General features: G+C 36.5%; 1 protein-coding gene across 3 annotated transcripts; it reads right to left on the bottom strand.

The window, feature by feature from the left end:
- Positions 1–3,013: 3,013 nt before the first annotated feature.
- Positions 3,014–23,534, bottom strand: mybphb (myosin binding protein Hb). Of its 3 annotated transcripts, XM_048198570.1 has the most exons (14): positions 23,227–23,534; positions 18,862–18,927; positions 18,147–18,212; positions 17,881–18,015; positions 16,651–16,818; positions 13,824–13,912; positions 12,265–12,460; positions 12,031–12,170; positions 11,727–11,886; positions 10,129–10,265; positions 7,374–7,560; positions 6,283–6,337; positions 5,235–5,276; positions 3,014–3,309 (listed from the first exon to the last, which is right to left on the bottom strand). In XM_048198570.1, the coding sequence occupies exons 1-12, from the start codon at positions 23,468–23,470 to the stop codon at positions 6,306–6,308; spliced, it is 1,620 nt and encodes a 539-aa protein (XP_048054527.1). In that variant the 5' UTR covers positions 23,471–23,534; the 3' UTR covers positions 3,014–3,309; positions 5,235–5,276; positions 6,283–6,305. The 3 variants fall into 3 exon arrangements, with proteins under 3 accessions (XP_048054527.1, XP_048054528.1, XP_048054529.1); XM_048198571.1 differs by lacking the exon at positions 18,862–18,927; XM_048198572.1 differs by lacking the exons at positions 18,147–18,212; positions 18,862–18,927 and having other exon boundaries at positions 23,227–23,533.
- Positions 23,535–26,492: the final 2,958 nt, after the last annotated feature.

Genomic DNA, 26,492 nt, shown 5'->3' with positions numbered 1-26,492 from the left:
GGTAATTCAAAGTGCTTTACATAAAGAATAATAATAAAAATAGAACATAAGGAATAGAAATAACAGTAAAAACAGAGAATTTTACCGCAACATTTAAAATGCATTAAAAGTCAGAATCAAGATGATACATAAAAGATATAAAATACATTAAAAATGAAATAAAAACAGGAAAAGGAATTTAAAGAATAAAAAGATAATACGTATAAAATAAAGTGCAAACAGTTCGGACATAGCACAGTGCTCAATCAGCAAATGCATAGATAAAAAGATGTGTTTTAAGTCTGGATTTGAATGTGGCTACTGTAGGAGCACACCTGATCTCTTCTGGAAGCTGGTTCCAGCTGCGGCTGGCGTAACAGCTAAAAGCAGACTCTCTCTGCTTTGAGTGAACCCTTGGTATTTTTAAGTGTGTTGATCCTGATGATCTGAGTGATCTGTTAAAATATTCTATGAGCATATCTGCAATGTATTGGGGTCCTAGGCCATTGAGTGATTTATAAACGAGTAACAGTACTTTAAAATCAATTCTAAATGCAACTGGAAGCCAGTGCAAGGACCTGAGGACTGGTGTGATGTGTTCATGTTTTTGGGTTCTGCTCAGTATCCTGGCAGCAGCGTTCTGTACGAGCTGCAGTTGTCTTATGGTCTTTTTGGGAAGGCCAGTGAGGAGCCCATTACAGTAATCCACCCTGCTGGTGATGAAAGCATGAACAAGTTTCTCTAAGTCTTGACTGGAGACAAAGCATCTAATTCTTGCAATATTTTTGAGATGATAATATGCTGATTTAGTTATTGTCTTTACATGGCTACTGAAACTCAGGTCTGACTCCAGAATCACACCAAGATTCCTGACTTGATTTTTAGTTGTTTGACCCCTAGAGTGAAGGTACGTGTTCACTTTGAGAACTTCGTCTTTGTTTCCAAACGCAATGACTTCAGTTTTGTCTTTGTTTAACTGAAGGAAGTTTAGGCACATGCCAATTTTTAATTTCATCAATGCATTGGCACAGGGAGTCAATGGGGCTGTAGTCGTTAGGTGAGAGGGCTAGGTAAATCTGGGTGTCATCTGCATAGCTGTGATATGCAATTTGGTTCTTTCTCATTATTTGGCTCAGTGGCAGCATATATAGGTTGAACAGGAGGGGTGCAAGTATTGAACCTTGAGGGACTCCGCATGTCATGGATGTCCACTCAGACTTATAGTCACCGATACTCACATAATAACCTCTCCCTTCTAAGTATGACCTGAACCATTTAAGGACCATCCCAGAAAGCCCAACCCAGTTTTCAAGCCTGTCAAGAAGAATGTTGTGATCAACAGTGTCAAACGCAGCACTGAGGTCGAGTAGAACCAGCACTGATAATTTACCTGAATCTGTGTTTAGGCGAATATCATTTATTATCTTTATGAGTGCTGTCTCTGTGCTGTGATGCGGTCGGAAACCAGATTGAAAGTTGTCAAAGTATCCATTCAAGCTTAAGAACTTGTTCAGCTGATTGAAAACAACTTTTTCAATGATCTTGCCTATGAAAGGAAGATTTGAGATTGGCCTGTAGTTGCTCAATATGGTGTTATCCAGATTGCTCAATTACAACATCATGGCTGCATAGAAGAAGGATCCGGTTACTGAAATGGCCAGCCTGCAGTCCAGATCTTTCACCCATAGAAAACATTTGGCGCATCATAAAGAGGAAGATGTGACAAAGAAGACCTAAGACAGTTGAGCAACTAGAAGCCTGTATTAGACAAGAATGGGACAACATTCCTATTCCTAAACTTGAGCAACTTGTCTCCTCAGTCCCCAGACGTTTGCAGACTGTTATAAAAAGAAGAGGGGATGCCACACAGTGGTAAACATGGCCTTGTCCCAACTTTTTTGAGATGTGTTGATGTCATGAAATTTAAAATCAACTTATTTTTCCCTTAAAATGATACATTTTCTCAGTTTAAACATTTGATATGTCATCTATGTTGTATTCTGAATAAAATATTGAAATTTGAAACTTCCACATCATTGCATTCTGTTTTTATTCACAATTTGTAGAGTGTCCCAACTTTTTTGGAATCGGGTTTGTAAATATCTATATTGAAATATAACAATCTTGTCTTTAAAACTAGACTGACTTCACTAGAGAAGCACAATTTGAAAATTTGCAATAAGTACAGTTTAGTTACATTCTAACTAATGTACATTCTAATGCATATGTTCTATGTGAATATGTTTCAAGTTAAAAACATTTTGGAAATGTCCAGCATTATAAATTCTCAAGCAAAGTCTAATCTCAAGCAGTGCTTGTCTTTAACCTTAAATCCAGTCCTGCTGTTATTTCACCATGATGATATAACATCTACCTTGAACGCACTTGAAATGCATGTAATTGGATTTAAAAATAAGTACAGTAGTTTCAGTGAATCAAGACTATACTTTGAGATCTAGAGGGATTATAAAATTATCATATTGCTCTGAATCATTACATCATAAGCCGTACATCCAAACTGCTCAAAATTAACTACTGTATGCTACATTACTAAGCCTAAACTTCACCAAATTTGTTTTATATTTCCATTTTCCAGCAGCATTTGCATCACTACCTTTAGTTCTGTGTTGGCACAGGGTTTCATGATGTTGGCCAAGCTAAATAAGCACTAGGCTTTAGGTTTCTCTGACAGGAACTCTGAGAAGTCGATAATGAACATCACGCATAGCACATAGTCCATTGAAAGTCTTTGCATTCTCACAGACACATTTATCTTTGTGTGTGTGTGTGTGTGTGTGTGTGTGTGACCTTCAGTAACCCATCCGCTCTCAGCTGAGTTTCTCCTGGTTGGGAAGGTGTCTGTTCACAAAGTTTGCGTCACAGTAAGAAATAATTTCCATACAAATGAATGTGTTCCATGGCTCTGCTGTAGACAGTGTTCAGGGTCACTCAGCCTGCTGAATCTTGTATTGAACCTGGAACGTTCCTGTAAATGTTACATTCTGTGCGCTGACAAACGACAAAAGACATCATGTGGGTGAAAGACTGATTTAATTGAACAAACACTCCTGTTGGTCCGGATGGGACTTGATCCGAGTTACATCACCGGACACAGTCAGGGACGAGTATGTGTGGCGATACACAGACAAGAATCATTACATGTCACAGGTAGCTGCTGATGTAAATGTCTAAATAATAAATATATGTACTTTTTCATAATTGTGAGGCAAAGCACTAAATTATGAAAAAAGGAAAATGTCTATTTTTATATTTTTTTTATTTCATATGTACATGATTTTTTTCTTATCAGCAAAAGACGTCTTCACAATCCTGCAAATGTGAAAGAAAGAGTAAAATTAGTAATTATATATGGCGAGAATAATAGCACTTTTGATCACTTTTTTAAAATGATTTCAGATGAACTCTATATTAATGCACCAAGTTATTTGAAAACAGTAAAATTGTGAATGAACTATATTATTTATTAGAATGAGTGTGTATTCTGATCAATCTATTTGCAGTCTTAAGGCCTGTTCACACCAAGAACCATAACTATAAAGATAACAATAAAGGGTCCCACTTTATATTAAGTGGCCTTAACTACTATGTACTTACATCAAAAAATAAGTACAATGTACTTATTGGGTTCATATTGAATTGCAAAACACTTTTGCTGCTATTGAGGTGGGATATGGGTAAGGTTGGGGGAAGCTTTGGTGGAATGGGTAGGTTTAAGGGTAGGGGTAAGGTGTAAGGGATGGGTCAACAAATGTAATTACAGAAAATAATTACAGATGTAATTACATGCAGGTGTTTTTCATATATAAGTACAATGTAAAAACATGTATGTACACAATAAGTGCATTGTATCAAATGATTAATTTAAATGTAAGTACATAGTAGTTAAGGCCACTTAATATAAAGTGGGACCCAATAAGGATATAGTTCTAAAAATAGTTCTAAATATACAAAAATAGCACTGTCCACACCACAGCTATAATGATAACGATATAGAGAAATGATATCGTTCACTTTCAGAATGATTTTTTTCCAGCTGTTGACCGATAAAACACTGACAGCCAATCAGAATCCATTTTAATTTAAGGGCTTGTGCATTTAAAATGGTGGACAACATTGTGGAGAAGTTAATCGCCAAGGTTCAGAAAAATCCACCACTGTTTGACAAGTCAAACCCCCTTATCAAGGATACTTTAAAGAAAAAGGACTGTTAGATTAGATCGATTACACTAGCTATTCACTCGAAACATAGCCTGCTGAGGACATCTGCTGGTTAAAGCCATGTAAATGCAACAAGAAGAGCAAAAACATGTTATACACACTTTAAAACCCAACATGTTCTCCAACCAATATGACCATATAGGTCGTTTGTCACTTCTCTGAAATACGACTCATAGGAGTGTTTACTAAAGTTGCGCCCCTATTGACAACAGGACACTTTCATTTTAATGCATTGTTCCCTTTTATCTACGTCATATTTCGGGTTGCTCAACTGGTAGAGCATTGCAATAACAATATGCAATCATGTGATCATGCGATCGTGGGTTCGATCCCAGGGAACACATGTGCTCATAAAGTGCATATGCACTATAAATCACTAAGGTTAGGTTTAGGGGTGGGGTGGTTGTAGTCATTAATAAAAATTAGTTTTGGTAAATGGAAATAGGAGAAATGGTGTAAAAAGTCCATACTCTGCATTTAAATGAACACGCATTTTGATTGGTAATGACAGTCATACGTCATCGCATGACGACAGACGTAACACGACACTGTCATTATTTTTACGCCCACTAGAGGGCGCATGACTTCAAAACGTAAATATAGGTCGTAATATGGTGCTTAAAAAACGACCTATAGGGTGTTTTTTTTGGAGGACAGTCTGTGTGAGCTTAGAATAAACAGACCGTTATCATTCATTGGTGTGGACGCAAATATAGCTATCGTTGATGTGTGAATGAGCCTTAAAATGGGACAAAAATAAAATAAATAAATAATAAATGAAGGAATGAATGAACAGTCAAATGAGTCAAATTTGTATCTTTTTTATTACTATTTATATAATAAATAAATAATAAGTAGAATAAAGAATTCTTCCACCAACAAAGAGTGTAGAAACTTGCTGCATTAATACAGAATTCAACTGATATGCAGTTGCTGCATATACTTTGTATAATAGCTTTGAACGTTGCTTATCAGAAGTGATGTTAGAGCTGGAACATTCTAGCACTAGTTCTCACCTTTTGAGAGGGATCCCACATTTTTCTGCTCCTTATTTGGGACTAGAGTGCATGCAGAGAGGAAGAACAAGGAACAGGTGTCAGGACAGCCTGAAAATAGCTCTAACACTCCAAGCAACACAAACTCTGTTTTACAGTGTGTTTCTGGGACGAGATCTAGCAGTAGATGTCTGATAGTCTGGTGCCGAGTCAGGGGGATGTAATTTAGTCTCTCCTGCAGTACACGTATAGAGTCATTACGAGTTTAATTTATGGGGAATTGCCACTCGGACACCTCCAGCAGCAGGGGACGCAATCTCCAAGTTTAGTGTCCCCCATGTAAGGTCAGGGCATGCAGGGGACAGATGTCTTGTCAAGACCCAAATAGATGGATAACCAAATAGCTTTTTGGCACTGCAAATCTCCCTCACCAAAGCAAAAACTTTAAATTGGTGCACATTCTCAAAGCTGTGGTAGATTGTTCAAAAAAAAAAAAAAAAAAAACTTCTGACAACATTTCAAAATCACCTACATAAAATCTTTCATTTTGATATTTGATAAAAATTTAAATGAGGGTATCATATTAAAAATGTACCCAAAATCAGAAAATTTAAGTCCCAAAACATACTTGAGTGGGAAAATTATGATGGGCTGTGAAATATGGAAAAACTGTGAAATATTATTACAATATAAAATAACTGTTTTCTATGTGAATATATTTTAAAATGTAATTTATTCCTGTGATCAAAGCTGAATTTTCAGCATCATTACTCCAGCCTTCAGTGTCACATGATCCTTCAGAAATCATTTTAATATGATGATTTGCTGCTCAAAAAACATTTCTGATTATTATCCATGTTGGAAAACTGCTGTTCAAAAATAACATCAGTTATTTGCCTAGAAATCTTTTGTAACATTATGTCTTTACTGTCACTTTTGAAAAATTAAATGCATCCTTCCTGAATAAAAGTCTTATTTTTGAACGCAGCGTTTTGTAGTGTAATACTTGTGAAGTAAAATTCCTCTGGTACTTTACACCCCATGAACACATCTAAAAATAGACACTGACCTGTATGAATGCGGGTGTTGAATTTATTTCTTATCGGCATCAGCAATCACAGGCTCTGTTGGGAAAGAAAACCAGAATGCCGTTCGGTCTGCTGGCTTTCAAAACAGCATTTATCACCCAAACAAACATTCATGTTAACCACCAGTGACACTAGAGCTTTAGCTCAGACATGTAGAGACTCTTGTTCTGTTTGACATGTTCATTTACTTTCCTTTCAAAAGGCTGTAAATCATTTTACAATAACAATAAACCTGTCCAGCCCAGTAAAGACTCCCAGATCAGGTTAAGCATTTGTATAAACATAGCTTAAGTTGGATTACACTGATATTACACGTCCATAAAGTGATGCTCCATTTGATCCCAATCATACAAGCCTGTTTATAACACCCTGAAGATCATCTGACTATCATTACTGTATCATCCGATTAACAGCAACATGCATTTTGCATGTTCATCTTACACTGCTTGCATTTCCATGCTAAATATAAACTCTTTAGATTTTTATCATCACATTGTTTCATATCATTCCATGAATCCACATGATATGCATCATAAATGCATCAGTCAAACAGTTAATCGTGATTTTAAATCACTCTAAATGTGGCCTTGACTAAACCTACTCTTACAAGGAACATGTGATTTACATTCTCCTTTTCTTGACCATCTGTGCAATATATTGCAATCCTTTTGAATATTTAAATCCTTGGATTCATGTCAGCTAATGAACAATAATTTAATTCAGCCTTTTTAGACCAATGAAATGCCACAACTTTTCCATTCCTGTATAGAAAGTGATTTCACAGACACTGCACTCATAAAGAATAAGTCAAGCCCATGAAATATTATGGAGCTGAGCATAATTAGATAAAGCCTTTAGTCTCTATAGAATTTTCATGCCTTTTCTAAAGTCTTAAAGTCTCAGTGCAGTCAGCAAAACCTCCTCTATTTGGCAAATAAATAAAATCAATCAAGACTGAATCTATCACAAACTCATAATGACCCGAAATATTTTTTTCCATGATCAAAAATACTAAAGGCGCATTGCAGACTCCTAAAAACACGCTTGAGTTCAGTCTACTATAGTTACTTACGTTTAACCTCCAGTTTGCAGCTAACCAAGGCCTCCCCGAGTGGGTTCTTGGCCCTGCAGGTGTAGACGCCACCGTCAAAGTTGCCGGGCTTGCGGATCTCTAGGGAGCAGATGCCCTGGTTGTTGATTTGCCTGTACTTGGGGTCGTCACCAATAATCATCTGATTCTTCATCCACTCGATCTTGGGCTGCAAAGAAGTTGGAGAAAACATGCCAAGAAAACATGAGATACTGCAATGAGCCATTTTGGTCACCGTGATTTTGCCAAGTAAGACATGTTTTTGTTGATCCTGGAACAACATTTCAGTCTGAAAATTTAGTCTTAACCCTATTCCTACCCCTAAACCTAATCCTACCCATAATTTATCCCTAAAATTAGAGGGGAAAGATGTAGAGGTGAATAACATTGATGTAGAAGCACCTAACCCTGGTTGCAAGCCTAAACTTGACATAAACAGTAAACTTGTCCCTCAAATCTGATGTTGATCCAGGAACGTGTCTTACTTGGCAAAATCACGGTGACCAAGCCGGTTCTCACATACTGCTACTAAGGTGCAAAAATGAACTTTTAGCCATGCTGGCTCTTAAAAATTAAGGTTTGTTATTGGCATTGATGTTTCCATGAAGAACCTTTAATATCCATAGAACCTTTCCATTCCACAAAATGTTCTTTACAGCGGAAAAATGTTCTTTAGATTATTCAAATCTTCACACTAAGGCAAAAATGGTTCTTTTAAAGGATTAGTTGACTTCAGAATTAAAATTTCCTGGTAATTTACTCACCCCCATGTCATCCAAGATGTTTATGTCTTTCTTTCTTCAGTCGGAAAGAAATTAAGGTGTTTGAGGAAAACATTCCAGGATTTTTCTTCACTGGGGTTCAACAGGTTGAATGTCCAAATTGCAGCTTCTACCTGATCCCAGACGTGGTATAGGGGTCTTATCTTGTGAAACGATCTGTCATTTTCTTTTTAACCACAAATACTCGTCTTGCACTAGCTCTGTGATGTGCCACACATTACGTAATCACGTTGGAAAGGTCACGCGTGATGTAGGCGGAAGTATGAAAAACTCCATCTCATTTTCTCCTCCAACTTCAAAATTGTCCGACATCATTGTTTTACCTTTTTTTGTAAAGGGCGTTTGACTTAGTCTTTGCATGTCCGCTTTGTAAACACTTGCTCGGTACTTCCGTTCGTACTTCCGTGACCTTTCCAACATGATTATGAAATGCGTGGAGCATCGCAGAGCAGTGCAAGATGAGCATTTGTGGTTAAAAAGTACATACATTTTTAGAAAATGACTGATGGTTTCTCTAGATAAGACTCTTATTCCTCGTCTGGGATCATGTTGAGCTCTTTGAAGCTGCACTGAAACTGACATTTGGACCTTCAACCCGTTGGTAACTGTTGAAGTCCACTATAAGGAGAAAATCCTGGAATGTTTTCCTCAAAAACCTTAATTTCTTTTCGACTGAAGAAAGAAGGACATAAACATCATGGATGACATGGGGGTGAGTAAATTACCAGGAAATTTGAATTCTGAAGTGAACTAATCCTTTAAGAACTGTTCACTGAAAGGTTCTTTTGAGAACTAAAAATGGTTGCTCGATCGAATCACTGTGAAAACCTCCTTTTGAAACCATTATTTTTGAGATTGAGAACATTTTTGTGTTTTGGTGTCTTAATGCAAAACTATTCCATACATGTATAGACAATAAAAACCCAGATAAATTTCAAATTGTACATTTTCATGGAGCTAAAAGTTACATAACAATAAGACTTGAATTATTATGTTTCTTTTCCTTCCTACTGTAAGTTACTAGCCACTGGGTGTTTAATTTATTCACCAAAGCCATTTTTACTTGCATTTGGCGCATGGTGAGTTTTAATTTTGGATGCTGATCAATGCTATGCACTTTCACTTTCATGGCCTCCACATATCAGTGTTTGGAAGCTCATCCCGTCATAGCGATCCCACTAGGAATCCCACTTATCCAACTCATGCTGTCCCTCGTCTAGTTATCTTTCCCACCAGGAGTTGCACTATCTCCGGTGGTATGTTAGAGGCGGATTCCTACACTTCAGTGGTCACTCACTCAAATCTGAACTGTTGAATAGCTCTTGATGGATTAAGTGTTGATTATGGAACAGACTTCATTACAAAACAAACATCAGCACAATCTTTAGAATAATTTAACACATTAATGAATTACACGAGCCTGCTCTGTGCTCATAATGATTACAATGATATAGGAGGTTGTTAACACCTGGAGTGATTCAGGTGATCTGATCCCAGTTTTGTGATCCAATCTCTCACATTACATTCAGAGGTAGTCAGAAATGCATGTGACCATATTGCATTTGTAGAGTACCACTCACCTGTCAATCAACTACTACACTAAAACAAGAGTTTTAAACTTTGCCAGTTGCATGCAGCTTAAAAAAAATAACCATGGATAAATGCATACATTTACACAGTACACAATGCATGCACATCTTCGGCATGTGAAGCATGTGCATTAAAGTTCAATTAATTTAGATTAAAAATACTCTACCTGAAACATCTCAAGACTTATTTTAGTTTAACCAGCACCGAAGCACTTTTTTTTGCTGATATGTCTTTTCACACGATATCTACATCAAACTCTTAGGTGAAAGGTAAAGTGTGTAATTTCTGTGCAACTAGCCATCAGTCGCTATAGCAGAAATAATGATGGTTCGCAAACTATTATGGATGCTTGAAAAACCATGTACCTTAGGGAATCCCCTAACGGAGCAAAGCAGCTTGGCGTTATAGCCGACAGTAGTGCTGCGGTCTGCCAAGGCGGTGGTGAATTTGGGTGCCTCGCTGAAGTCGTGTTCCTTGTACTGTGGAGGCTTGTAGTCGATGCCTAAAACACATCATGAAGATCAGTGAAGAAAGAATAGCCATTGGTTAACTGCATGGCAAATGCATTCCTGCAACTCGAACAGTAGAGCATGGCGCCAACAATGCCGAGGTCATGGGTTCAATTCCCAGGGAATGCAAGAACTGATAAATATTTATGTAAATGGAATGCAATGAAAGTTACTTTGAATAAAAGCATCTAACAAATGCATATATGTCAAATGACAAGACTAAGGTTATTACTGATAACTAAAAGTATTAAAAACATTATTAATTGAAATAAAGCTGAAATAAAATATAAATATATGATGAAAAGACTTGGCAACTAGTTGAAACACTAAAATTAATATTTTACTACTTAAACACAAAACTGAAATAAAAATAAATTAAACCTAAATAGAAATATTCAAAGAAATTTAAATGTAAACTCAAAAAATAAAAGACTGCAATAGCATATAAATAACACTAAAATAAGACTGCATGAGACCGGATGCCACGTCACTTTCATGACGCACATCTAAACCAGATATCATGCTGCAAATATGACACTCCACATGAACAGAGCTGCAGATGCTGTGAAGGAAGCTGATTTTACAAGATTTCTAGATTGCAAGAAAGCAGGAAGTGCATGATGTGCCTGTGACGTTTTGTTGTACATACAAAGATCTAGATATGCACAAGACTGGTCTTGTTTTGGAGGTTGTTGGGTTATTTATTTGACCCACTTTTGCATTAATCTACAATTAATATACAAATACAATAATACATGGATCTGAAGTATTTAGGTTATATTTTAAGATAAAAATATGATGATATACAGATTAAATTTACTGTGTATTTAAAATACGGTATCAACGAATTTAGCTTAAATTTACTGTAAAAAAACATATTTCATTAACTGATATAATGTTAATTGACTAGCCTATTGAAGTACTAATATCTGTTTTGTACCTTTGTAATACACTGACAAGCACCAATAAGAGGTGGTGATGACAAAGTCACATGATGAATCAAAGCTCATCACAGGCAGCTTTTCCACAATACTAATATATAGAAACACTTAACATTAAAAAATGCCATAAACATTAATTTAACAACATTAGATGTGACATAAAACCCTAATGTGCATAACTGATTAGAAAAAACTAAGAAGAAACATAGTTATTTCAACGAAAACGCATCAAATGTGAAGTTTTCACTGTAAATTATATAATGACTTGTTCTTTTTCACTTCCAAAAATTGTAAATTTAACAGTATTTTACTGTATAATTACAATAAATGTACAGTTAGATCTATTGCAGTTATTCACTGTATATAGTATGGATACTTTCTGTTTACCAATTAACAGTTTTTTTTACCGTAGCATTTTTACAGTATAAAATCACGATCATACCGGGAAACATTTAGACGAATTGTGATGCTGAGCAAATGTCAAATACAGGAAATGCAGAAAAGCTGATTCACCTGTCTTCTGGATTGTGGCTGAGGTCTTTGTAACGGTGGCCTGTTCGCTGATTCCACACTTGTTCTCAGTAAAGGCCCTGAAGATGTAGGTGTTACCCATGATCAGGTCTGAAATAGTGGCATTCATTCTGTGATAATGCTCCAGTACTGTGAACCAGTCCTGTGGAGACAGCAGCTTAGGTCAGTAAACTTCAGACACGACTACAGACAGTGTGGTACCATGTCCAAAAATAATGCTATTGCAATGGACCATGTCCGAAAACTTAATACCATGGTGTGTAGTAATTGTTGAAAAAGCTTGTACCCCTGTCTTTTTGTCAGCCTTCTGGATGGTGTATCCGGTGATTGTTGTGTTTCCGTTATCCTTGGGTTCGGTCCACTCCAGAGCAACATTGAAACCCCAGGTGTCCACGATCTTGATGCTGGCTGGAGGTCCAGGCAACTCTGGTGAACAGGTCGACAAGAAAATTGTTGAAAAAACTCCAGCAACTAGGATGCACCGTGGTCCATGACGTGTATGATCTTTTACAACACTTACCAACAATCTGCAGAGTTAACTGGGCTTTGTCCTCAAAGCTGTCCACTTTCACACACATCTCATACACGCCGGAGTCGACTCTCTCTGCGGCACGGATGAAGAAGATGCTGTCCTTGTCGCTGTTGCGGATATTCACCTTTTTAGTATCAATAGGCTGGCCATCCTTTGTCCATGACACAACAGGTTGTGGTTTGCCCTGCAGGTTAGAAAATAAGACAAGAATAGCTCTGAATTAATAACTTAAATTGCTAATGTATGCCTAAAATTGACAAAATATATTCATTCAAATCTGACTCAGAATTGACTGATTGGTCTTCTTCCTCTCTGAAAATCAGATGGAGAATACTGTGTGCTTCTGCTTGTGAATAATATAATATCAATGAAATAAAAAGCCAATTTAGTGTACTTTAAAGCCCTGTTTCCACCCGTTTTGGTCGATCGGATCACAAGTGGACGAGGGAGACACATAACCGTTAAAACCTGGTGTTTTAATCCGTCTCTTTTGTCCACTTTAAATCACTTCTTTCCTGATTTCTTCGAGAAGAGGGTCTATGGGCGGGTCAATATATGGACTTTTTCAGATCTTTTGATCTAATGGACTAAATAAGCTCGTGCAATTTACATATGAACGTGCACAGAGATGACGGAAAATCATACGGAGAGCATCGACTTTCGCTTCTGCTCTGACAGACACAAGACCGGCGGTGAGTGTGTGTTAGAAATCAGGAATAGTGAGAGAACATTGTACTTGGTACATTTTTCGTGTTCAGACCAAACTTGGGTCTTCAGCCAACAAAGTTTAAATCCCATCTGGCTATCGCGCTTTCCATAATGTTTATGCATTAGGTCAGTAGGCGTAGAGTAGGCGGTCTTTAGTGGCTGTGTAACCACATGAACGTTTTACACTACGAAAGCAATCAGGTCGAATGCGTTTTCGACTATCTCTGGAAGTGGTTGAAAGCAATGAAGCTCAAAGCATTTTACACCCCATTTACACCCGTATTTAGCCTCATCCACTTGTGATCCGATCGACCAAAATCTTAATACCAGGTGATGGAAACACGGCCTAAGAGAGTTTCTGAACACTTTTTAAATGTGCACTTTGTAATAATGTCAGATTAAACTTTTGGTAACAATTTATTTAAAGCCCTCATGTACAATGCATTATAAAAGTGTTCATAATGTATGCTATAATGCATTATATTTTTTTCATAAATAATTGTAACCAAAGTTAAACTGCATTATTACATCTGAAATTGGTTGTTTGTCAAGTGTTTTAATGCATTATAATAGGAGTATTAAACTGGATTATAACTGTGGTAATAGCAATTCATGAGACCATGCAATGCATTATATGGTGCATAATTAATGCATTAAAATACTAAAAGGCTTTAAGTAAAGTAATTATGTTTTAATAATCTTTTGTCATGCTTTAAAGAAGTACACTTATTTTTTCTGTTCTACAAATAAACAGGCTTTAGCTAATGTTAAATTTAGCTACCTTCAAAAGAGTTATCACCATGCATTTTCAGTGAACCTAACACTAAGAGATTACATACACTGAAGGGAATAACAAGGTTGATCTTCTCTCCAACATTTTTCACATAGCGCTGCCTCAGGAAACGTGGCAGACGGATTTTGGGGCGATCTGAAGGGAGAAAAAAACGGTACATATTAATATGATTACTTGAGATTTTATAACTACATCTAACTTGTGCACATTCCTAATTGTGCAAAGACAGAACAATTTTTTATAAAGAAATACATGCTCTTACTTTATTGAATTATAAAAACAAACTCACTTTTTATTTTTAATCTCAGTCGACAAAACTGAGGAGAAATCCTAGGTTTTAGGTAAGGAAATATTATTTCACTGCTTATTTCACTATTTAGTGAACCAGAAAACTGACTAAGCTAACCTTAACATGACCTGGAGTGCAAGCTAACTGTAATTTCATCCTTAGCTGTGGTCAGCCTGTTTCATCTCGTGTTTCTTGAACAGTCTGCAGCAAAAACTACCAAAATCTTTTGCAAAACCATATGCAGTCGCACACATGTAAAACAGAAGGAAATCAAAGTCTAAAAACATTATGAGGTGTCAATTACACCTACAAGATACACTTTGAGCTAACGGTGATTCTGTTGGACTCATCACGGCTTTAAATAGATCAGTCCTGTTACACGCCTGCCACTAATAACTTATGATGGAGAGCTTTAGTTACATTAAAACTGCTGAATTACAAATAATACTAAAGGCTACATCTCAGAATCATCGCTGTTTAACAAAGCACCTTCAATGCTACAAAAAAGAAGAATTGTTTTTGCATGCACGTAATGCATTTCTGCCTTTTAGTCAGCATATAAAATGGTGCATTCGTTTCTGGAAAACTCCTTGAAGTCTAACTCTTTCAAGCTACAGCATGCCTCTAAATAAACATAGCATCTCTAGCGAGTTAAAAAGTCTCATGGAGTAACCTTAGATGCCACTTGACTCCTTATGTGGCGCGAGAACATTTGGGAATGTATCCCACCCTCCGACTTGAACCATTCACACTTGTCGCCATCGCTCTTAAAGGAAGTAGCTTGACACTGGTCCAGGCGGCTAGCTGTCAATGGCTTTGTAAATGTAAAACCTTCTCCACATAATCCGTGTTAATGCACAGCACTTACCAACTAACTATTTTCTAATGATATTTTTCATTGGAAAAGACATTTCATGACATGCTTCGGCGCATGAAGACCTTTAACCGGAGATCTGCCAAAATTTCCCTCCCCCTCTTTTACGTACACCGGATTCAAGTTACATTCCAATCCTGCTTGACTTTCCATTCTACATTTATGATTTCTTTCTTTAGACGCTGGACACTCTTGGAGTATGTAAAATGACAAGCATTCGTACACAAAACTGGTTTGCGCAACGGCTGCGATAATGCGGTCAAATGTAGAGTACTTCAAATGTAACTGCCTCATGTTGCTTCACAATGTTTGATATTTCATATGTTGAAAGCTACTTAAAAAAAGTACTACTAAAGCTATGCAACAACAAAGATTTTTGTGCCGTTTATGATATGTCACAGCAACAGATAACTCTACATTGTAGATCAAACATGGCGTTTCTGACACTGATCTTTGCCTGAAGTTTGTAAGGCAACACCTCTTCACGCTAAAGCCAGACGCTTGTCAGGTAGATTTATTTTTTCACAACTGGCAACCACTCAGAGCCAATTAGGGGGCCCTGAAGAACAGCATGAGAGGTTTGCTTGACATGGTACCAATTTCACCTCTCTAGATAGCTCTGAGGTCTAGGATACTTGAGACCGGAGACCGGCCCCCGATCTTTAGAGCAGCTACATGTGCAGGCAAAAGCAGGGTAACTCTATGTTCCAACATTTACAGTAATTACGTCCAAAGAAAACTGGCTTGGATGCAGGGGTGAAAACGATCTGAAAAGTGAGAGTTTTTTTCAGCTTGCCACTTGAATATTAATTCATGTCATGTTAGTAATGCAATTATCTTAGTAATCCTAATTTTTCAAAACAGAAGTAAGCTATTTTCTGTGAATGTGCTGAGACTTCCAATTCATTTGCTGCTATAGGTAAATAATGGGAAGAAAAACAAAATGCTGTTAATGGTAAAATAATTTGCAATGCAAACCAGTGTGTTTATGATTACGATAATACATTAAAATGAACTGATATGCAATATCAAACTGCATAACAAAAGTTTTTGTACAGCTAAAATAAATGGAAGAGGATGAGGTCGGAAGCATCAACACTATCAACCTGTTATGCCCCTCCTTAGATATACCATCATTCAAAAGTTTGGGGTCAGTGAAATTTTTTTCTAAAGAACTATTTATAGTATTATATTCAGCAGGAATGCATTAAATTTGTTTAAAAGCAGGGATGCAACAATATGAAAATTTTGGCCTATACCGATAATTCTTTATATTTGAAAGCCGATAACTGATATATTGGCAGATAAATGTAAATCCACATTTTTATATAATTTTTGAGAGCCTTATTATAAAAAGAAAAGTCTCACCATTAAAAGCCATGTCCCAAGCAAACAATTATAATGTTCTCATTATAATTTAATGTATGTTATATGACAGATTTGCGCTGTATTTTCCTTTTTAATCATATTTTAATCATATTTCAAGCAATTCAAAACCATCATGGAGGACAGTGCTCATCTGAAGTGTCTCAGCTGAAGGAAATAATCCATTTTTTATCGACCTTAATATATCTCAGCCAAATTTTCTTATTGGGTCGATAACGATAACATTAAAAATGAACATATATCGTCCGATACCGATATTGTGGCTGATATATCGTATAGTTTTGTTTTCAGAGCTTGATTCTGGCCAGTAAAATCTTGACTTACCCACAACCTCTCTGACCAGGACAGCGTCGGGCAGAGTGGCAGGAGGGCTGCGGCCGCCAGGGTTTATGGCCACCACCCTGATGTTCAGGCGGTCACCAGTGGTCTGGTTCTTAATGATATAACGGCAGGACACAGTAGGCTCCTCGTTAGCTGCTTTCCAGTCACCAGCTAGGATAGAGATGAAAATGAAAAATTAATCCAATTGGAAGTGTTAATCTGAGATTTGCATCCCATTAATAAAACTGACTGTTGATTAATTGCACATTGATTGTAAAGCTTTTGATAAGGCCATATATAATTAACAATACTTCTAAAACATTTTTTATTTTGTTTGCATCCCATTTACAATCATAAAAACTGATTGTTTATTAACGGTACAGATTTTAGAAATGCCTTTTTAAAATAAAATTATTAAAAGCATTATTATTATTTTTTAATATTATTTAAAAGATCCAAATAAAAAAAAATCTAAGATTGATTGTTGAATAATTGCACACAGTAAAGGTGATGTTTCAATAAAATGTAAGTATTATCATTTAAAAATTGATATAAAATATTACTATTTTAGAAAAAGTCTAACTAAAAATATGTATATTGGAATAAAGAATTTTGCAGTGCATCAATTTATGTTTCCCACACTGTGCCTGAAGAAATCAATATGTGAGTGTATATACCCTTTTTTCAGAATTAATTTGCACTTTTAACTGCTGTATGAGCAAATTTAACTTAATTTACACGTGCAACTGACATGACTGCAACAGCTATGCTGTTTTGCAGACAGACTTCTGTGTGGCACTTCCAGAAATGCCTCACTCCATATAGGGACACAACTTAGGCGGGGTGTAAATGTTGCAGTTGACATATTGAGGACAGGTGCAACTGAGAGGTCTGACCAGCCACTAAAATGCTAATGAACATTTGAACATTGCACTGTTTAATTTAAGGTATGGTATTGTGAGGTGGCATTTCACAATGGGAGTGCCACTGTAATCAAATGAAAAGGCTTTTAGATTTTACACTTAATCCTCATTGAGGGTTTTGTTACCCCAGTGAAGAAACTGGCTGTCTGAAACTGAAAGCAGCTGCCTTGCTGCCCAGTAAGTCGATGCCTAAACAGGATCTAGAACAACTTTTTAGTAGGAAGGGTGTTATGCAACATTGGATTTAGACGTGTCTTGATCCCTTCCTAGCTCAATAGAAGGCTGAATTTGTTTTGATTTGCAGACTTACTTCCTTCCTTGCAGATTTCCACAGTGTATCCATCCAGACCAGAGTTTCCAATGGTGGCTGGTGGTCTCCATGTGATCGTGACTGAAGTGTCATTGACGTCCTCGACGCCGAGCTCGAGGGGCTCGCTGGTGGGCTCTGGAGAGCAAACATTGACATTCAATAATTGGAAAAATCAGACTCTCCATCTAATGTTTCAAGTGGAAATGGCACAATGTATGGGTAGAACGGCGGTGATCTGAAGCGGTTTAGATTCCCCGTGGGTTTACCTGCCGGCGGAGGGGGTGTGGGTGCTTTGACTTCCTCAACAGGTGGAGCTTCAGCTTCAGCATCAGCTGGTGTTAAATAGGCAGGGCACATTAATAAAAGCAGCATTTAACAGAGCTTCAGGCACTAGTTTAGTCAAACATTATGGAATCATAGCTCAGGTCAGATTTGAACATATTCCAAAAGTTTTCAGTTTCCAAATTTGGTGCAAATCTTTAATAGAAAAATCAATTTTAAATTTCAACATGAAATCAATACTGTATGGAAGCTTGTTTCTGCCATTAAATAAAAAATAAAAAAGTTAATTGCGACTCACAATTCTGACTTTTTTCTCACAATTACAAATTTGCAAGTTATAAAGTCAGAAATGCATGATATAAACTTGCAATTGCGTCTTCTAAAGTCAGAATTGCGTTTATATCTCGCAATTCTGACTTTATAACATGCAATTGCAAGAAGAAAAGTCAGAATTGCGAGATAAAAAAGTTGTAATTGCCTTTTTTATTTTTTATTTAGTGGCGGAAACAAGCTTCCATAATACTGACATGATGTAATCAAGTTCAAGTTCAAGCTGATTTCACATTGAATATAACTGGTTGGAAACACTGTCTTTCATGTTGACTTTGACTTTTTCAGGACTGTGAAGCATCAGGAAATGGCACAATGTATGGGTAGAACGGCGGTGATCTGAAGCGGTTTAGATTCCCGTGGGTTTACCTGCCGGCGGAGGGGGTGTGGATGCTTTGACTTCCTCAGCAGGTGGAGCTTCAGCTTCAGCATCAGCTGGTGTTAAATAGGCAGGGCACATTAATAAAAGCAGCATTTAACTTCAGGCACTAGTTTAGTCAAACATTATGGAATCATAGCTCAGGTCAGATTTGAACATATTCCAAAAGTTTTCATTAGAAAAATTAAAGTCAACATGAAATCAATACTGTATGGAAGCTTGTTTCTGCCATGAAATAAAAAATAAAATAGTTAATTGCGACTTTTTATCTCACAATTCTGACTTTTTTCTTGCAATTACAAATTTATATCTCACAATTATGACTTTTCTCAGAATTGCGAGATATAAACTCACAACTGCGAGTTATAAAGTCAGAATTTAGTTATAAAATCAGAATTGTGAGATATAAAGTCAGAATTGCGAGATATAAAGTCAGAATTTAGTTATAAAGTCAGAATTTAGTTATAAAGTCAGAATTGTGAGATATAAAGTCAGAATTGCGAGATATAAAGTCAGAATTGCGAAATATAGAGTCAGAATTGCGAAACAAAGTCAGAATTGCGAGATATAAAGTCAGAATTGCGAGTTATAAAGTCAGAATTTAGTTATAAAGTCAGAATTGCGAGATATAAGGTCAGAATTGCGAAACAAAGTCAGAATTGCGAGATATAAAGTCAGAATTGCGAGATATAAAGTCAGAATTGCGAGTTATAAAGTCAGAATTGCGAGATATAAAGTCAGAATTGCGAGATATAAAGTCAGAATTGCAAAACAAAGTCAGAATTGCGAGATATAAAGTCAGAATTGCGAGATATAAAGTCAGAATTGCAAAACAAAGTCAGAATTGCGAGATATAAAGTCAGAATTGCGAGTTATAAAGTCAGAATTGCGAGTTATAAAGTCAGAATTGCGAGATATAAAGTCAGAATTGCGAGATATAAAGTCAGAATTGCGAGTTATAAAGTCAGAATTGCGAGTTATAAAGTCAGAATTGCGAGTTATAAAGTCAGAATTGCGAGATATAAGGTCAGAATTGCGAAACATAAAGTCAGAATTGCGAGATATAAAGTCAGAATTGCGAGATATAAAGTCAGAATTGCGAGATATAAAGTCAGAATTGCGAGATATAAAGTCAGAATTGCAAAACAAAGTCAGAATTGCGAGATATAAAGTCAGAATTGCGAGTTATAAAGTCAGAATTGCGAGTTATAAAGTCAGAATTGCGAGATATAAAGTCAGAATTGCGAGTTATAAAGTCAGAATTGCGAGATATAAAGTCAGAATTGCGAGATATAAAAGTCAGAATTGCGAGATATAAAGTCAGAATAAAGTACGAATTACGAGATATAAAGTCAGAATTGGGAGATAAAAAAGTTGTAATTGCCTTTTTTATTTTTTATTTAGTGGCGGAAACAAACTTCCATAATACTGACATGATGAAATCAAGACTGTATGGAAGCTTGTTTCTGCCATGAAATAAAAAATAAAATAGTTAATTGCGACTTTTTATCTCACAATTCTGACTTTTTTCTTGCAATTACAAATTTATATCTCACAATTATGACTTTTCTCAGAATTGCGAGATATAAACTCACAACTGCGAGTTATAAAGTCAGAATTTAGTTATAAAATCAGAATTGTGAGATATAAAGTCAGAATTGCGAGATATAAAGTCAGAATTTAGTTATAAAGTCAGAATTTAGTTATAAAGTCAGAATTGTGAGATATAAAGTCAGAATTGCGAGATATAAAGTCAGAATTGCGAAATATAGAGTCAGAATTGCGAAACAAAGTCAGAATTGCGAGATATAAAGTCAGAATTGCGAGTTATAAAGTCAGAATTTAGTTATAAAGTCAGAATTGCGAGATATAAGGTCAGAATTGCGAAACAAAGTCAGAATTGCGAGATATAAAGTCAGAATTGCGAGATATAAAGTCAGAATTGCGAGTTATAAAGTCAGAATTGCGAGATATAAAGTCATTGCGAAATCAAAGCAGATTGCAAAACAAAGTCAGAATTGCATTAAAGTCAGAATTGCGAGATATAAAGTCAGAATTGCAAAACAAAGTCAGAATTGCGAGATATAAAGTCAGAATTGCGAGTTATAAAGTCAGAATTGCGAGTTATAAAGTCAGAATTGCGAGATATAAAGTCAGAATTGCGAGATATAAAGTCAGAATTGCGAGTTATAAAGTCAGAATTGCGAGTTATAAAGTCAGAATTGCGAGTTATAAAGTCAGAATTGCGAGATATAAGGTCAGAATTGCGAAACATAAAGTCAGAATTGCGAGATATAAAGTCAGAATTGCGAGATATAAAGTCAGAATTGCGAGATATAAAGTCAGAATTGCGAGATATAAAGTCAGAATTGCGAGATATAAAGTCAGAATTGCGAGTTATAAAGTCAGAATTGCGAGTTATAAAGTCAGAATTGCGAGATATAAAGTCAGAATTGCGAGTTATAAAGTCAGAATTGCGAGATATAAAGTCAGAATTGCGAGATATAAAGTCAGAATTGCGAGATATAAAGTCAGAATTACGAGATATAAAGTCAGAATTGGGAGATAAAAAAGTTGTAATTGCCTTTTTTATTTTTTATTTAGTGGCGGAAACAAACTTCCATAATACTGACATGATGAAATCAAGCTGATTTCACATTGAATATAACTGGTTGCAAACACTTTGTCTTTCATGTTGACTTTGACTTTTTAAGTACTGTGAAGCATCAGGTGTTTTGACTGCAATTGCAGTGCATTAAATAATTTACTTGTTTTACCACTGCTATTAGCATCAGCGGGGCCTCAGCAGCGTGTGCAGCGCTGGTCGCAGTGGCTCCTTCAGCGATGTGGCCAGCAAATAATTTTTAAATGTTAGTAAAATGTTAGAATGGACCAAATATTTAAGGCTTGTTTTGCATGCACAGAATACAAATAGTCATAGAGCGATACATCAAACTATATTTGGTCGTTTTGAGATTACAGGCATCCACAGATAATGGATAGTGCACATTATCTGTTTCCAAATACATTTTAGTATATTTAATCAAGAGTATAAAATAATAAGAAATTAAGTCATTTAATGATAGCTGTACACAAGTAAATAATGAATAGAATTTATATTCATCCATTCTGTGTACGTCTAATATCTTTCATACATCATTATATTAATACAAAAGAATATTTCTGAAACCAACAATCACTGAAGAATTCCCCATGATCATTAACTTACCTTGTTACTGGAAAAGACTGGGCTCACTAATCAAAACATCATGGTTAAATATTTATTACTACTATTATTATATCAGCTCTCTGTGGGACTGTAAATAGAGATGTCTGTGTTAGCCACAAGCTCTAAATACCTCTGGCTTATAAGGCCTCAGCGGATATAGCTGAGGTTACAATAATAATTGCACAGGTGATGAAAAGCATGCTTTGTTCTTGTTAGAGAGTAAAGCACACAGATTATCATGTAAATCATGATTATCATGTTTATGAACAAAGTAATGAGCAACTGGGCTTGTGTGAAGGTTTCTGAAATAATATATTGCCAATATATTCTCTTAATTACTTTGGAGTTGGATGTAAATCAAAGGGTACATCATTAATATGGTAATAATCACTGAATATTTTCTCTACGGGAAATTTTATTGCATTTTTTAGGTTTAAATTTTAAAGCATACTCTAAAGTACAGTAAAGTAGCAGAAAAGGCGTCGAGTAGGTCAGGGCGAACAGCTGGTCTGATCAGTATAGTGTTCAAGTGAGGAGAGGTTAACAGGTGTAAATGCTCTCTGGTGTTTTTTTTAAACCATCAGCTGTAGTCAGACGTTTTCCAAGTAGCTACCAAGAGTTCTTGGCTCCAGCAGTAATGTGCATTGAGTTCTCATGCATTAAGAGTTAATTGTTACATGACATGCATCTGTGTTAATATACTGCTTGTTTGTTTGGATTTATTGTTGCAAATGTGGATCTCATAGAAAGCAGGGTCACATTTCACCAAGAAATCTCCACGATTTAAGACGTAAGATTTTATATTTTGCATAAAGAAAACAACACCTATTTTTACAACCATTAAGACTTTTTAATGTGAAAATATTTAATTCCCACCGTAATGACAAATAATTAATATTTAAATTGTACTTTATGGCAGTATTTGTTGTTCTTAATTGCATTCATGGTCATTTTAAATATGCAAATTACAATTTTCTTGTTTTTTCATACAATTTTGGACTGAAATATGACAAGAAAATGTATGTACAGTACTATCTTGGAGAGATCCACCCACAGAATTGCACTTTTGCAATTTGATTTCAAGAACCAATGGGAAAGGTTTGGGGTCCACATAAGCACTCAGTACCTGCAGCAGGAGGTGCGGGTTCCGCTGGTGGAGCTTCAGCAGGTGGTGCCTCCGCTGGGGCGGCCTCCGCTGGAGCAGCTTCGGCGGGTGCAGCTTCGGCAGGGGCAGCTTCAGCGGGTGCTGGTTCGGCGGGGGCGGGTTCTGGGGCGGGCTCTGGCGCTGGTTCGGGTGCGGGTGCCGGTGCGGGTTCCTCCTTCTTGGCGGCCTTAGCCGACTTCTTTATCGGGGCTGGTTTTGCCGGCATGCTTGTCCGCTTCAGGGATCCCTCTGACTTAGTAAGTCCTTCGGCTCAGTCTGAAGATGGGTCACCCCAGATTTATATCCTAGGGCATGTGGCGCTGGTCAACTCCTCCCCTCAAGAGTTTCAAGTGACTAGTGAGGGAGTGAACGGAGCTCTCAACATCCCGGTCACTTCAGCTGTATATACAGTCACAGGAGTGTCACACTTCAGATAAGAAGCGTGCGGGATGGGCGTCTTGAAAAGTAGGCCTAGGCCTACATACTGAACTGATTTAATTACACAAATTACATAATGAAGACAACAGCATTTAAATGTTTAGTAACATTGTTCATGGTTAGGTAACTGTAGCAACAGAACACCACAGTTTGTATTTAGCCTATAATTACAAAATCAGGGTCATAATTCAGCAAAAAAACGTAAGATAAAAAATAAATGTTATTTTTTTAAATGATATTCGCGTAAAAATAGTATAAATATGTAATATAGCGCATATATTTAGCAAAATGCTCCTCTGTAGTTAATTTTTCTAGAGTGGCTTTCCAATCCTGAGGTAAATATAATGTCAGGTGACATTGTTTACAAGCTGTTTTGTTTTTAAACTGTTTTCTTTCTGTGGTTGAGACATGATATGTCAATAAGTTGTACTGTATCTTTCACCATACCCTCTCTGATTCATGTTTATTTCGTGCTATAACTAGTAGTAAAGATGATGATCGGTTTACGTGCACATTAGCGCCAAAACGGTATTGTTTGAATAAAAATGACAGAATTTGAAAGCTGACAATTGTTTCCTGCCCTTCTTGTCTGTCAGCATGTTTTCAGTGTGTCAGTTGCGTGATTATTATGTTTATTTCATGCTATAACTAGTAGCAAAGAGAAAGAGATGACCGGTTCATGAACTGCATGTGTCTTGCAGAAGAACATAGCCGGAGCTACTTCTTTCTGTTAGAGAGATAGTTATCCATAAAAGTAATCCATACGACTTCAGTGGGATAATAAAGGTCTTCTAAAGCAAAGCAATGCATTTTTGTAAGAAAAATATCCATATTTACAACTTTAGGAATTCAAATAACTAGCTTCCGGTGGACGACCGTACGCAGAATGCGCAAGTCGATTTGCGGCGGAAGAGTATCCTTTGACCTGATGCACAAGGTAATGGATTAAAGGTGCCCTAGAATTAAAAATTGAATTTATATTGGCATAGTTAAATAACAAGAGTTCAGTACATGACATACAGTGAGTCTCAAACACCATTGTTTCCTCCTTCTTATATAAATCTCATTTGTTTAAAAGACCTCCGAAGAACAGGCGAATCTCAACATAACACTGACTGTTACGTAACAGTCGGGATCATTAATATGTATGCCCCCAATATTTACATATGCCAGCCCATGTTCAAGGCATTAGACAAGGGCAGGACGTCTGAATGTGCACAGCTGAATCATCAGGTAAGCAAGCAAGGACAACAGCAAAAAATGGCAGATGGGGCAATAATAACTGACATGATCCATGATATCATGATATTTTTAGTGATATTTGTGAATTGTCTTTCTAAATGTTTCATTAGCATGTTGCTAATGTACTGTTAAATGTGGTTAAAGTTACCAACGTTTCTTACTGTATTCACGGAGACAAGAGCCGTCGTTATTTTCATTTTTAAACACTTGCGGTCTGTATAATTCATAAACACAACTTCATTCTTTATAAATCTCTCCAACAGTGTAGCATTAGCCATTAACCAAACTCATTCAGAATCAAATGTAAACATCCAAATAAATACCATACTTGCGCGATTAGACATGCTGCATGACGAACACTTTGTAAAGATCCATTTTGAGGGTTATATTAGCTGTGTGAACTTTGTTTATGCTGCTAAAGGCCAGCGTGAGCTCCGTGGGCGGGGAGCGTGAGCATTTAAAGGGGCCGCAGCCTAAATCGGCTCATATTTAATGATGCCCCAAAATAGGCAGTTAAAAAAATTCATAAAAAAAAATCTATGAGGTATTTTGAGCTGAAACTTCACAGACACATTCAGGGGACACCTTAGACTTATATTACATCTTTTAAAAAGACATTCTACGGCACCTTTAAAATCATGGATTAAATGTCAAAAATAATAATTTTTAAAGAGAAATGTCAGAGGATTTTGATATAAGAGAAGAGCTTAAATTTGTTGCACAGCCCTATTTGTTTGAACCGCGAGAGCCGTCTAAGCTTATGAAACTCCTACATCCTGAGCCATACATTGCGTCATGGGTTAGCCTACTCATTTGGTTCAAGTCGACTTGCACATTCTGCGCATGGTCGTCCGCTGGTTATCTGAATTTATAAAGTTTTAAATATGGATATTTTTCTTAAAAAAAAAAAAAAAAACGCATCGCTTCGGTTCAGAAGGCCTTTATTAACCCCCTGGAGTCATAGGGATTACTTTGATTATGGATGGATGCATTATTTTTGCCCCCCATTCACTACCATTATAAACCTTGGAGGACTATAAGGACATTTTTAAATATATCTCCGATTGTGTTTATCTGAAAGAAGATAGTCGTATACATAGGATGGCTTGAGGTTAAATAAATCATGGGATAATTAAATTTTTGGGTGAACTATCCCTTTAATGTCAATGACGAGTCACGCAGATGCTGGGCTAACGTTACTCTGCAGCGGTGCAGACCTGACCCAGTCTAAAATAGTCCGAATATAAACACTTATTATAGGTGTACCGTAGTGATTCAGGATCAGATAAAAAACATGGTTTGGAAAATGGATTCATGATGTACATGCTCATTATATCTTTTCTGTCTATCTTGTATGTTTACCCACCTGTCTCCTCTAGAAGCTTTGGCATTTGTGTCTCCATGACTTTCTACAGGATACCAAACTAATTTGATATATTTAACTCTGAGTAATTAGAAATGCATTGCACATTAAACATCTGAAACATACTCTGTGTACTTTAACCCCAGCAGTGAAAACATAGGACAGACAAAGAACACACTTAACGAACGTTGTGGTTTTATTATGA

This window comes from Megalobrama amblycephala, linkage group LG8 (genome assembly GCF_018812025.1).
Source record: "Megalobrama amblycephala isolate DHTTF-2021 linkage group LG8, ASM1881202v1, whole genome shotgun sequence".
In the NCBI taxonomy this organism is placed as follows: Eukaryota; Metazoa; Chordata; class Actinopteri; order Cypriniformes; family Xenocyprididae; genus Megalobrama; species Megalobrama amblycephala.
Note: the sequence above shows the minus strand (reverse complement) of the source record. Positions and strands in the feature narration are given on the sequence as shown.